The sequence below is a fragment of the Hordeum vulgare genome, chromosome 6H, assembly GCF_904849725.1.
Source record: "Hordeum vulgare subsp. vulgare chromosome 6H, MorexV3_pseudomolecules_assembly, whole genome shotgun sequence".
NCBI classification, from domain to species: Eukaryota; Viridiplantae; Streptophyta; class Magnoliopsida; order Poales; family Poaceae; genus Hordeum; species Hordeum vulgare.
This window is the reverse complement of record NC_058523.1, coordinates 532,188,571-532,203,262: the sequence shown is the minus strand read 5'-3', so window position 1 is coordinate 532,203,262 and position 14,692 is coordinate 532,188,571. Positions and strand designations below refer to the sequence as shown.

Here is a 14,692-nt window from a genome sequence, read left to right as displayed (position 1 = left end):
GCTCGAGGCGGCCGGTCAGATGATGTGCATGGCGTACAAGCTGGAGCATGCATGGCCTAGGAGTAGAACAACATGCATGTACGCGAGCATGGGCAGCCTGCCGCCTCGAGTGCTAACGGCAGGTGATCGGCCGCCTTGCCGGGTGGGTGCTGGCGGCAGGGCCTAGCCGTCTCGGACCGTGGCGACAAGTGCCACCCGTCACGCCTGTTGTCACGAAAAATGGGGATCTCTTCTCGCATTTCATACCGCGTGTGGTTTTTTTTTACAATTACATTCGGTTAGTCGTCTTTTAGAACAAAAATTCAGAATTGCAAGCAAAGGAGAAAATAAGTGGGGTTTCAGTCCCATGATCTCACAGAATGAAGATTTGGCAAGCTTGCCTGCTAATCTGATGACCATACAGACAAATTCGAAACGATTGACAGGGGGCGATAATGATAATTACCAAGCAAGCACGAAACTGGCAGCATCATGGCAGTGAAGATATATATATACAGGAAAGACCATTTTCGAGGTGACCCGCAAATCTTATTCGTGGACTATGTACAATCTGAATAAGGATATCTCTTGTTCAGAGTTTGTTCCATCTTTTTCTCAGGACACAATTGTATGAAAAAAAGAGATAACTGCATCCAGCTTTAATCCGTGTCTAGTCCCGTGCAACATCTAATATGAGCCGGACGGAGCAGGCCAAAATTTATTTACATTACAAACCCAACAGTTCCCATCATGAGGAATGAACAGATGCAATATATATCGTACTGAAGGCAAATGGCAGCTGATGACTCCTGCAGACAGGAAATGGAGAAGTCATGTTTGCTAGAGCCATTTCAAAATTTTGTCGAAAGGAGAGAGAAACCACTCACTCACATCAAAATACACTTTAGATTGTCCGGGATGAGTTTCTCCTGCCAAGGAAGGCCTTCATGAAATCTCATTTGAATAAACCGAGACGCTGCCAAGACACTTGCAAAATATATTCCGGATTTGCCTTCCTCTAGTCAGGGAACTGGACATGGGGTTCTTTACATGCCTCTTCTCGTTGTAACCACTCGAGCCTTTTACTTCACGTTCATTGCTGCGGCCATTTTCCTCAACCTTTGAGATATTTCAGTGAAGGATGGCCTTTGAGCTGGTTCGCCAGCCCAACTACCTTCCATCAATGATTTCCATTCAGGGTCGCACCAGGAAGGGATCTGAGGACGAAGAGAATTGTTCACGATGCCCCCTACAAAAATGAACATGATAATTAACTACACAGAATGGTGTTTAACCATAAGCATCAATATCTTACTACAGGTGCATGACTAATATTTGATAAGCACAAAAGGTATGTCCTCTTTGCAATAACAAGCATGACGAATATATGACAAGCACGAAAGGTATCTCTTCTTTGCAATAACAAGCATCAACATCTTACTACATGTGCATGACCAATATTTTTTAAGCACAAAAGGTATCCCCTCTTTGCAGTAACCTGTGCTGAATAGAAGACAGCGCAAGTAGGGGAACAGCACTGTTATTATTTAAGTTCACTGATTTCAATTTCATACTGTCACGGGAAAATCCGAAACAGGGTAAAGGTTCGGAAATTGCATCTTCAGGAAGATGATTATCTTAGCTAGTCAAACATGGATACTTCAATTGCAGCTACCAGATCAGTTGGGCAACACAATCCATGTAAACATAATGCGAGTTGCAGAATTATCTACATGACTACAACTGGTTTGTGTAACTCCATTATTTAATAGTTTAAATAGTTTAATAGTCAATATGTACAGCATTTAGCACTGAAAAGCATCCGGGGATTTACATCGATCATTTCCATTAGCTCAGCCCCACAGCCTTTCAAAGTTTCCCGCAAATAAGTTTTTAAAAATTGTATCAGAACATACAGAGAAATTCTTAAAGGAAGAAAGCACCCAGCAGGTATGTTTTTGCAGCCCCAAAACAAGTTATTCAAACTGGTACGTGTGCACCATAAAAAACATAAACAAACACGAAGGTATCATCAGAAATCAAAATGTAGCATCAGTATAACTTCAAAGTTTTGAATGTTACCAATAATTTCAGCTGCACGCATATCAGAATATGGATCGTCCCCAGTAAGTAGCTCCCACATCACAATACCAAATGAGTAGACATCAATCTACAAAATAAAGTTAATCAGCTTTTTGTCAGAATATCAAAAGTTATACACTGTTTACAGATTAAACAACTTGCAAAATATAAAAGGTCCTTGTAGAACAAGCACTGTTACCTTCTCTGACACCATATCACTTTTCCCACTTAAAAGCTCTGGTGCCATCCATGGTAAGGTTCCTCTAACACCACCTGACACCAAAGTATGCTGCTTCACCTTTGATAGCCCGAGATCACCAATCTGATCCGGAAGTATTAAGAAAGGATGAAACAGTCAGGGAGCAATGTATTGAATTTGAAAAGGGGTGTACGCAGATAGAGAAGGAGAAGCAATGAAGGGGAACGAGTGGGGATCAAACCTTGCAGATTGGTCGTTGTGGATCCCTCATGTTTACCAGTAGGTTCTCACACTTAAGATCAAAATGGACGATATTCTTCCCATGCAAATATTCCATGCCAAATGCAGCATCCATGGCCAATATAACCCTTTTGCGGCGATCAATTGTCCTATGCAGTTTCTATAGGATTAGAATTTGGATATGGGAGAAATAAGAAATCAAACTGTTAATCGATTAAACAAGCAGTACCTGTCTTTTTTCCTCAGGAATTGTTTGAGAGACCCGTTGACCATAAACTCGGTAACAGTCGCTAAGCTTCCATCAGGACCATCACGAACAACACCATAGAATGAAACTACATTTGGATGATGAAGCGAGCTCAGGATCTGAGCTTCTTTCCAGAAATCCGCTATCTGCAAATAGATCAGAACTTGAGGCATTTTCAATGAGATCAAACCATTACCACAACAAATTTATATATCATTTTCTCATATATATTTTCATGAATATAAACTATCTTTATTATATTATTAGTATATATACAGGCAGCCAAGGCCTCCATTACTTTTTACTTGAGAAAAGAAACCAATCCACAGCCACATTTTTTCTACGAATCATGTAATTGCTCCAGTGTTAGATGAGTAGAGGTAAGAGGTTTGGACCCTGAAATAGGTAAACAGAATTTTTTGCTATGCTGCCAATCCTAGTCAATAACTAACAAGGAAATAAAGCATACCAAGCGCTCTCTCTCAGATGGCCTTCCGTCAAAGCAACTAGCTTTTATTCTTTTGATGGCAACATCACATCCCCTCCATTTACCATGAAAGACTGACCCATAAGTACCCGAACCAAGCTCTTTGATTTCCTCCAGATCATCATTTTTTATAGTCTGCATGAACGCAAAAATATAAATAGGACATAAGCTAAAAATAAATAGGACCACACATCAAGAGATCAGCAAGTGACCTGTAATCCTTTAGACAAAGCTTCAGCTTCAGCGGGTGTAGATTCGATCCCAGAACTTTTGTGCTGGTCGCAGCTTCCGTGCACATCAGGGTCCTGATCTCCATCAGTATTCTGCAGATGAAAAGATTTGAGTGGAGAACATTAGGTAGTTTAATGCTTAATGTGTTTGTTCAAGTATTACTCACAGCAGCCGTTACCTCATCAAACTTCTTTCCATCTTTGTCATTATCACAAACAGGTGAATTCGCAGGACGAGCATCTGGCTGAACCTCTACTGGCTTCTCAGACTCTTCCAGTGCGGCCTTTTTAACAGAGGCAACAAACTCCGGAAGGAAATTTAATCTGTTCTCTGATATATCCCCACACTGCTGCAATGCTACAGCCCCACCATCATTTTCTGTAGGTTTGCCCCGTTGGAGATCAACTCCCACATTGTGAACCAAGGTGCTAGGGTCGCTAGCAGCGTGTGAAGGTTTTATTTCAGTCACATTTTGGGTGTCCCTTTCATCATCTGCTCCCTCAAATTTCTTTGTTGTGTTGATGTCCAACCTGGACAAATGATCAGCAAGTGGTACCGCAGCAACAGATACTTTACCATCAAGCGGTGCTAGCATGGGTCCAGCGGATGCTCTTTCAGGAAAAAATTCTACCAATGGAGCTCCAGGTTGCTGCTGGACTGATTCTGGGGCAAAGAAAGGCTGAACATACTGAGCAGTATTTGGACCTGACCGAGGACCAAGGGAAGAAGAGTTTTCAACACCAGCAGGAATATCATGTCCAACGATTCTATATGGTATATTGCCATTGGGTGAAGGCCATGGATTTGGGACTCGATCATATGCAGGCATACCAGGGACCCTTGGACTAACATCACCTGTGTTTCTGACAAAGTTGGAGTTGATGCTCCCATTTAGGATCGGCAGGTGCGGTGATTCATATGATGAGCCCGTGTGAACAGGGCTGCTTGCTCTCCTTCTCATGGATTGAAGTGGCGGCAAGTTCTGCTGCATTTGGTAAAAGGTATCACCACCATATGTTGAAGTATGGCTGTAATGCTGGCCTGTCGATTCTTCAAAACCTGATGTCTGGACATAGGAGCCACTACTTACAACTTGTTGGTTATGATATGCATCATTGATATGCTCGCCACTGCCTTGATAATAGTGGGGACTTTCATGGCTTGAGCGACAGTGAGATGTTGAATTCATGTCATAGACTTTGCTGGGTGCAAATGCAGAATTGGCTGAGTTGCTGTCAGCGTACGGATCCATCACTCTACCATTAGGAGGCAGATTCAACCTTGGATCGTCATACCGTTGATGGCTTTGGTTGGGATGCACATGCCAAGATCTATCATGAGAATGTGATTCATTGTAGAACATGGGAGGGTGACCACCAGTTTGCTCTTTCACATAAATACCATTTTCCAGCCTAACATCTTGGCCTACAGCATAATGCTCACTAGGACGACCATAATCTGGACGCAGATTAGCAGGGTGAGCAGAATACTCACTTGCCATGCTCGATTGATCAAAATGTTGTTGGACTGGCCTCCAACGGGGATCCATATAACGAGGATCACTGACTGAACCTTGACCCTTCTGGAATGACGAGCGGGAGTCATATACACTGTTTCCATCCAAGAAATTGCCAGAGCGGCCCAAATTCCCTGGGAAGCCAGCATTTTGCTGAATTACAGCACCAGGTGGAAGCCAGACCAAGCTATCCACATGTGGCGGTGACTGAGCCTCGTAATGCCGATATTTTGGTGATTGCCTCACAAAGTCATCAGGAATCCTCTCATCAAAATCCTCTGCTCCAACTTGAAACCTTGCAGATGATGGTGAAATGGGAAAATCCCTTGGATCAGGCACCCCATACTGCCCTGGAGAGATATATGCAGGGCTCCAAGGAGAATCCATCTCCCCATACCTCTGATTATGTGAGGCACGAGGAACATTCAAATGCCGCAAGCCAGCAATATCGGGAATTCCTGACTCATTGCCTCCGATGCCAAAAAGCTGCTCCACCGATACAGGAGATGAAGGTGACCTCATGTCGCCAAGGCTATTAAGCGCATCGACATACCTCCTCTCTGTCTCCCGTTCATCCCCGTGGTAATGCACAGCTGCTGATGCAGCCTCATCATCCAGGTGCTGCGAGAACAAGAAGACCCTGAGCCGAGTAAAGCCCTCTCCGGCAGCAATGAGCTTGTCATACTCCTCCATCATGTTGACCACATCATCATCATTAACAACCGAGACCAGTGCATCAAGATCCTCATCAGGCTGCTGGTACTTGATGATATCGGCATCGTCATAGAGCTCCCGCATCCGCGCGGCCAGGTCGGAGTAGGATATGTCACGGGGCAGCATGACGATCCTGGTGTCGCCGCCGACGTAACGGAGACGGCCGTCGAGCGGGCGGGGAAGGATGCTGCCTCCGAAGCTGCAGAGGAACTTGGCCATGCGCTGTGCCCCATCAGACTCGGTGCTGGCCGCAGCGGCAGCAGAGGGCGCCATGTGTGCCAGAGACTGCGTGATCAAGCTGGCTTGAGTTGGATCGGCGACAGAGCTAAGTACATCACCCGATTGCAATCCACCAGTTCCAATCAGCTGCTCTTGTTAGCCCCTTCCCTGTCGATAGAAAAATACAGTACGAAAATTATTAGTCCACAGACCAAAGATTTGGCACCTTCCATCAGACAAATATATAAGGGCATATGAAATCAAGAAACGAAATCGGACAATTCCCCACGGATTTGACCAATAACACCCCAGATCAGCCTACCGTCAGAGACGAGACAGAATCGTTCCCGAAAAAAAGAATGGGCCGGGCGAAGAATGCGTTGGAGCAGCGCGAGATCGCGCTTCTGAAGGCGAAGGCCGAATGGTTTGGCCGCAAAATCCCAATCCGAAATCTGAAAGCAGAACCTGCACGGACTGAGCTGCTATGATTCCCCCGCGGGGCGGAGAATTCGCCAACGGAATTCCCCGCCGATCTTGGCCAGGAAAGAAAAGGGGGGAAACTCGTTCCGCCTCCTCCCGAAACAGACGGAAGGGATAAGAAGGGACGAACGAACGAACTTGCATAAAGGAAAAGAAAAAAAAACAGGGAAAATAATCGGGAGAGAAGCAGGCAGCACGCAGATTGTTGAGGGAGAGGGAGGGAGTGAGTGAGGGGATGGATGGATGGTGATGGTGGTGGTGGTGGTCCGTACCTGCGTGCCTCTGGTACGATCCTCGGGGTCGGCTGAGCGAGCGGGCAGCCGACTTGGGCGGCTGGGCTCCGGGCGGCGGTGCGGTTGCGCTTAGGGGCGGGGGAGGGGATGCGAGAGGGACGAGGGGGGAGGAGGCGTCCTCGGGATTTGCGGTGGGGAAGTGAGGGAGGGCGTGGCGCTGTTATTGGCTGGGGGATTCGGGCCGCGGGGATATTCGCTCGCTCCGGGTATCACGCCGTCAGCGCGGGGGCCATCGCCGGCGCCGGCGCCGCCATCCGCGCGGGACTCGTCGGCGTCGGCGTCGGCTTCAGGTGGGGAAGGGGATGGGCTCGTGTCGTGTGGAGGTGGGCCGCCCGTGCGCGTGCGGGTGCGGCGCGCTACCTGTGGTGTGGTGGAGCGATGGAGGGAATGTGGTTTGTTTGCGCGGACGGATGGGCGGGGGAGGGGAGAGAGGGGAGGCGCGGCGCCGGGCCACACGGGTTCTGCGGTGGAGGCGCGGCGGGCCGGCACGTGTGGCGTGATTCTGTTCCGTTGGCGATGACGCGCACCTCCGTTTTTATAGAATCCTACTGCCACCACGCCAACCGATGATCTCCGGTTCAGTTGGCGTTGGGCTGGCCTGCCCTTCTTCTTGCTTGCCTGCTTCCTGCGTGCGTGCTTCCGCGCCGTCCGTTGCCTACACGGCAGGGAGTGTCCACGCAAGCAACAACAACCAGCCCAAGCCCAAGCCCCAGTGGGTTACTTGGTTATTCTCTCATTCTCCATCTTATCCTCGAGTTACACTGCATGTCAACCCGGGCATTACTGATTACTCGACGCTATCTGCAAGGAGGCGTGGCCTGCATTTGGTCACGCGCGCGCTACGTACGACCCGTGGTGCCCTGGGGAGCTACTCGTGTACCAGGTCTCGGCCGGATCGGATCACGGCCGATCGGATACCCTGGTTAGAGCAACTTTAACAACGGAACGACCATTTTATCACTTTTTTGTCTGCTTGGATCGCCCGGCAGACGTCAATGTCCGCTTCGACGTTTGGGTCGGCGCATACATCCAACGCTGGTCCGATTCATCTTTGACGATGCGTGGAAAAAAAACAGGACGAAAATAATAAACAAACATAATTATACATTAAAAGGCGGACACGAAGACTGACGAGAGTCCACGCGTCTCATTACATTAATTAAACATAACAAAAAATATAAACTAGGCGTCCACGTAGTCGTCCTTGTTGGGGCCGGTGAGGTCAACCAGCGTAGGCGCAGGGCCGGCCCAGGGAAATGCCGTGTTCCAGAACGCAGCTACCTGCGCCTCCGTCGTCTGTCTCGCCGGCGCGGGATGTGCTGGTGGTCGTGGCAGCGCAGCACGGGCGCGCTCTTCCTCCTCCAGCTCCCGTCGTTCCTCCTCCGTCTCCTTCTCCAGCTCCATCTGCCGACGGGCCTCGGCGCCCCGCCACGAGGTGTTGCGCCCTTCAGTGCTGGAGGTAGGCTTCCTCATGCTGCTGCGTCGCGCCCAACCAGATGAGCGGCGCGCTCACCCACTCACGGACACAGCCGGTCCTTGGTAAACCTCCCGCGGCGGTTTCGTCGGCTCGGTCTTCGGCCGATCTGGCACGACGCAGTCGCCGACGACGGACAGTGAAATGGCCTCCGCGAGTTGCGCCTCGTACGTCGCCTCCTCCTCGTCGGCCTTGCGCCACTCTTCCTCCTCGCTCCAGCGGAGAACAGCTGCAAGCGCCGCCTGGTAGGCGGCCTCCGCCTCCTGATCTTCGTCGCTAACGACGAGCAGGGGTGGCGGAGGGTCTCCCGGCTGCACGTCGGGCATGCCGCGCCGGCGCTGCTCCTCGTGCTCCAAGGTGAACCAAACCTCCCAGTTGGGAGAGTCAGCCGCGTACACCGGGTTGAGTTGCTGCTCCGACGTTTGCTGACGCCGACGGTGACTCACCTCCTGCGCGTGCATTCGCGCCAACCGTGGCACGGCCGATACCGAGATCCTCTCCAAATCCAGATGTCAGTGGTGCGGGAGGGTGGCATCGGGGTACGGCAGTGGGACACGGTGCTCCGAGTGCCATCGCGCTTGGTGCACCGGGTTGAGCTACTACTCTGACTTCTGCTGACGCCGACGGTGACTCACCTTCTGCTCATGCATCTGCGCCGACCATGACACGGCCGGCACCGGGATCCTCTCCGAATCCAGATGCCAGTGGTGCGGGAGGATGACATCAGGGTACGACAGTGGAACGCGGTGCTAATTTATTTATTTAAAGACTTACTTTCTATCAAATTCCCATAAGCAATTTCTAACACGTACCAAATGTGGGATTAGGACTAATAGTCCACTTCCCAAGTCCAATCCCTCTACAAACTCCCTTTTATGAATTCCTATTCCCTTTTCCTCAAGCTACCAAACAGGCTGTTAGAGTTCAGCCTCGCCGCAGCTGGAGTCACGGAGAGAGGCGGACAGGCAGCATGAAGGAGCGCGACCGCCGCCCGGGCGTCGTATTCGGCATTCACGTCGCGAAAGTTCAGCGCGTGACCGACCATGGACTCCTGGCTGCACTAGTTTTAGGTTCTGGCAGCAGATCAGCCGTAACTTTCAGCCCGATGAGCAACACAACACATGTACTACTAGGGTACTACGTACGTACGTACGCGCCTACTGCATATGCTCCAGGGTCCAGTCCAATATGCTGGAGAAGAGCGAGCGAGGGTGGCCAGTATCAACCGGAATATATGCTCCGGTGGACGGCGGGAGAATAGACGGTGCCAGCGAGAGTTTCTGGAAGCCGGGCATGCATGCATGGCCGCCCGCACAGAATATATTCTCTTCTCTTCATCAGGTTTGCATGACCAAATCGACGGCGGCATGGCGTGGCGTATCGGGCCATTTGATCTCTCATCTCAAACGAAAAGGGGGAAAGGGGGCATTGATGCCACTGCAGAAAAGAACACTGGACGAAAAATAGATTATCGGCCATAACAAAAACAAATGCCGTCTATCCTCACCTCATCCTGTCCTACGTAATGTTCCATGCGGTCCATTACCTATAGAGATATCTTCTTTAATTAGGACACTACACTGCTTTCTTTTCTTTTTGTTAAAACAAAAAATAGATTATCGGCCAAACAAAAAAGGGATAATTGATTTTATACCCCTAGTTGGATCACACTCGACTGATTTGCCCTTAATTTTTCAAAGCACACGGTCTTGTCCAACTCACGTCGTTTTGCTTGCGTTTTTGTCCTTCCGACACGGTTCATTTGACAATACACGGCACGTTACTTTGAACAATTCTGCCACTATCGGTGTTATACCTAATACCCCTTCGTCCTTAATGTGCTCGTGCAAGGAAACAGAGTAGAAAAGCCGGTGAAGAAAAAGGGGTGGGAGGCAAGGCGTGGCGCGGTAGAGCAAGGAGCGGCAGTAGGGTTGGACGTTCGGTTTATATGGTTAATACAGTTTGGTTTATTCAGTTCTATATAATTTCGGTTTTGGAGGAATAGAAATCAAAATAATCTTTCAAAATTTAAAAATCAAACCATATTAACCATAATATATCGGTTCGGTTTGTTCGATTAACTGAAAAATAAAATTCATGCACTTGTCAGTATAAGTGTAATGACTCGAGAGCACTCATTTGGATTGTATAATATGCAAAAAGATAATCACAAGTTCTAGCAACCTTAATATCATTCTGTGATTTATTCGGTCAAGCAAACTAGTAACCATAATTAAGTAGAAAAGGCACATGAAACGTGAAATGTATTATGTACGGAGAAATATGTGATGCCTTCATACTGTTGCACTTTCGGAAACAAGGTATTACATGGGGTATCTCACATATCGGTTTGTACGGTCTATTCGGTTTCTGGGCACCAAAAAACGAACAAAAACAAAAAGACCGAACAACCTTAAAATTTCACATTGAACCAAAAATCAAACCACCAAATAAACCGACAAATCGGTTAATACGGTTTAGTTTTTCGGTTTTCTGTTTTATAGTGCCCACCCCTAAGCGGCGACGCATGGCGAGCTCGGGCTCTTCCATCTTATAGCCGATGGTCAGAGAGGTAAGTAAAACTCCGGCAATGCTTCTTCCTCCCCCCCCCCCCAATTCGTTATAGGGTCTGTGATAATTGGGGAAATTTCTGATTTAGATTGATGGGGTTGGGATCGTGGAGCATGTCTCCGAGTTCTATCTTCTAGATGAAAGTTATTGCAGATTGGAGCATTTATCAAAGCATCGCTGCCCTGGTCATGGCCTTGTTCCTGCCCCGGCGTGTTTGCATGGGAAGGAGCTAGCACTGGCCGCCGTTTTTTAGGGTGTCCTCTAGATGTAAGATCTTGTTAATATCATGTTTTAGTTGATGTTTATGCAATCTCTAATGTTTTGTTAATGTGATATACAAGCAGTTACCACATGAGTGTTATTGAGTGGTTTGAGTTGATCCTCCTCCTCCATTGCGTGCTGCCCTTGCTTATGAAGACCTGCACGTAGAGGTAGAACAAACTGGATCAGAAGTCACAAATTGTTGAAGCAAAACATGGAGTTGTCACAGAATAATCTTGCTTTGAAGAAGACAGTGAGAGAAAGATGAGATGTTGCTTGTTTTGGCATTGTTGTTTGTAGGAATGTGTGTTGTTTGTGTTGTAGTTGTAGCAGTTGTTGAAGAAAGTGTGAGAGAGAGGGATGACCTGAATGTTGTTTGTGTTGTAGTTGTAGCAGTTGTTGAAGAAAGTGTGTGAGAGAGGGGTGACTTGAATGTTGTTTATGATGCATTGTTGTATGATAAATTTGAAGATCAGTATTCATTGTTGATGCTTGTGACATTGTACCAAATACAAATTTATTCCAAATAGAGAAACCTGATATATCAACCTGATGGAGCACACATTGTACCAAATTCAGCAAATTGGCATTGTACCAAATATGGCAACTTGACACTGCATTAAGCACACATAGTACTAGAACTTAAGTGCATAACAACAAGCTGACATTGTACCAGATTCAGCAACCTCGTAAGTGCATAAAAGCACTCGCAAATATAACATAGTACCAGAACTTATGTTTCTTGCTCTTGGTGTTCTTGGTTGGGTTTGGAGCTAGCTTTGCCTTGCTTCTATTTTTCTTTGATGGGTTTGGAGCTTTAACCGTTGTTGTTATTCTTTTTGGAGAGAAACCTTTGCTTTGAACACTACCTTCAACTATTGTTGTTGGATCAACATGTTGTTTTGCACCCCTTGGCTTTGTGTCCACATATCCCACACCTTTTGCACTTATGCTTCCTAGGACCAAGGCCCTTTCCTTCAGTGTTAAGTCTAAACCTTTGACTTCTTTGTGTGCCTGGTGCTCTGTGTTGAACAGGATCACACAGTTTGAATCTAGGATCTACAATGTCCCATTGTTGCTTGCCTTCCAGAGCTGGTAGGTTCTCAGCCTAAATAGCTCTAAACATGTCAACTGAGTAATATTTATGGACATACTCATCTATTCAACTTGCTTCACTTCTTAGAGTAGTGATAAAGAAAGGTGCATGTATGCATGGTTTACCAGTGATCTGTCATTATCTGTAACTGCAAGACCACTACTCTAAGTCAACAGGATACTTCCATTCTCTTTACTCGTTGTCATTAGCAGTCACCTCAGCCTCTCTTGGGCTTCTCCTCACTATACACATTTGCAAACCTTTTGATTTCTTCATTAACACATTCATTACTGTTGGTATGATGTAGTGCCCAATGAAATGGTCAGAATAATTATATGACAAACTCATCTACAATATTGAATATAACTAGTCTAAAAAACTAAAAAAAACATGCACCAAATTCATGTAAAAAAGGTGAAGTTGAAGCAATACATACCTTGCAAGCGTTTTGTCGAACACCTTATGGGCACCGAGCGGCAGTGGGCGTCCGGACGCTGTTCGTCGTAGGAACGGCGCGCGCGAGGGGCGGCGTCAGGTAGAGGGAGACGGAGGAAGCACCGGCGGCGAGGGGATAGGCCGGGAAAGTGATACGTCTCCATCGTATCTACTTTTCCAAACTCTTTTGCCCTTGTTTTGGACTCTAATTTGCATGATTTGAATGGAACTAACCTGGACTGACGTTGTTTTCAGCAGAATTGCCTTGGTGTTATTTTTGTGCAGAAATCAAAGTTCTCTAAACGTCCTGAAAATTTACGGGGAGCAGTTTTGGAAAATATCAAAAATATCTACGCCAAGTTCCACCTTAGGGGGTGGGCTAGTGGGCCACAAGCCCTTGCTCCACCACCCCCCTAGTGGCGTGGTGTAGGCTTGTGGGGCCCACATGGCTCAGCCGCCCCCAATCTCAGGTCTATAAGATCCCTTTCGTCCCAGAAAAAATAAAAAGAGAAGTTTTCGTCGCGTTTTCGATACGGAGGCGCTGCCACCACCTGTTCTTCATCTGGAGGGTAGGTCTGGAGTCCGTCTTGGGCTCCGGAGAGGGAAAATCGTCGCCATCGTCATCATCAACCTTCTTCCCTCTCCAATTCCATGAAGCTCTTCGTCGTTCGTGAGTAATCTATTCGTAGGCTCGCTGGGCGGTGATGAGTAGGATGAGATCTATCATGTAATTGAGTTAGTTTTGATGGGGATTGATCCCTAGTATCCACTATGTTCTGAGATTGATGTTGCTACTACTTTGCCATGCTTAATGCTTGTCACTAGGGCCCGAGTGCCATGATTTCAGATCAGAAATTATTATGTTGTCACCAATATATGTGTGTTTTAGATCCGATCTTGCAAGTTGTATTTGTTGGAAATATGCCCTGGAGGCAATAATAAATTAGTTATTATTATATTTCTTAGTTCATGATAATCGTTTATTATCCATGCTATAATTGTATTGATTGGAAACACAATACTTGTGTGGATACATAGACAAAACACTGTCCCTAGTAAGCCTCTAGTTGACTAGCTCGTTGATCAAAGATGGTCAAGGTTTCCTGGCCATAGGCAAGTGTTGTCACTTGATAACGGGATCACATCATTAGGAGAATCATGTGATGGACTAGACCCAAACTAATAGACGTAGCATGTTGATCGTGTCATTTTGTTGCTACTGTTTTCTGCGTGTCAAGTATTTGTTCCTATGACCATGAGATCATATAACTCACGGACACCGGAGGAATGCTTTGTGTGTATCAAACGTCGCAACGTACCTGGTTGACTATAAAGATGCTCTACAGGTATCTCCGAAGGTGTTCGTTGAGTTAGTATGGATCGAGACTGGGATTTGTCACTCCGTGTGACGGAGAGGTATCTCGGGGCCCACTCGGTAATACAACATCACACACAAGCCTTGCAAGCAATGTGACTTAGTGTAAGTTGCGGGATCTTGTATTACGGAACGAGTAAAGAGACTTGCCGGTAAACGAGATTGAAATAGGTATGCGAATACTGACGATCGAATCTCGGGCAAGTAACATACCGAAGGACAAAGGGAATGACATACGGGATTATATGAATCCTTGGCACTGAGGTTCAAACGATAAGATCTTCGTAGAATATGTAGGATCCAATATGGGCATCCAGGTCCCGCTATTGGATATTGACCGAGGAGTCTCTCGGGTCATGTCTACATAGTTCTCGAACCCGTAGGGTCTGCACACTTAAGGTTCGATGTTGTTTTATGCGTATTTGAGTTATATGGTTGGTTACCGAATGTTGTCCGGAGTCCCGGATGAGATCACGGACGTCACGAGGGTTTCCGGAATGGTCCGGAAACGAAGATTGATATATAGGATGACCTCATTTGATTACCGGAAGGTTTTCGGAGTTACCGGGAATGTACCGGGAATGACGAATGGGTTCTGGGAGTTCACCGGGGGGGGGGGCCACCCACCCCGGGGAAGCCCATGGGTGTTTGGGGTGCCACACCAGCCCTTAGTGGGCTGGTGAGACAGCCCAAGAGAGGCCTATGCACATAGGAAAGAAAATCAAAGAGGAAAGGGGAAAAAAAGAAGGAGGTGGGAAAGGGAAGAAGGACTCCACCTTCCAAACCAAGTGGA

At 47.3% G+C, this 14,692-nt stretch overlaps 1 protein-coding gene across 3 annotated transcripts; it reads right to left on the bottom strand.

The window, feature by feature from the left end:
- Positions 1-506: 506 nt before the first annotated feature.
- Positions 507-7,185, bottom strand: LOC123406092. 3 transcript variants are annotated; one of them, XR_006612005.1, is made up of 10 exons: positions 6,667-7,185; positions 3,644-6,082; positions 3,447-3,557; positions 3,217-3,369; positions 2,730-2,893; positions 2,502-2,649; positions 2,261-2,383; positions 2,062-2,149; positions 871-1,228; positions 507-788 (listed from the first exon to the last, which is right to left on the bottom strand). XR_006612005.1 is itself a non-coding variant. In XM_045099581.1 (9 exons), exons 2-9 carry the CDS (start codon positions 5,966-5,968, stop codon positions 1,062-1,064), a joined length of 3,279 nt encoding a protein of 1,092 aa, XP_044955516.1. In that variant the 5' UTR covers positions 5,969-6,082; positions 6,667-7,185; the 3' UTR covers positions 507-1,061. The 3 variants fall into 3 exon arrangements, 1 of the variants encoding a protein (XP_044955516.1); XR_006612006.1 differs by lacking the exon at positions 6,667-7,185 and adding an exon at positions 6,237-6,590; XM_045099581.1 differs by having other exon boundaries at positions 507-1,228.
- Between the last annotated feature and the right edge of the window lie 7,507 nt (positions 7,186-14,692).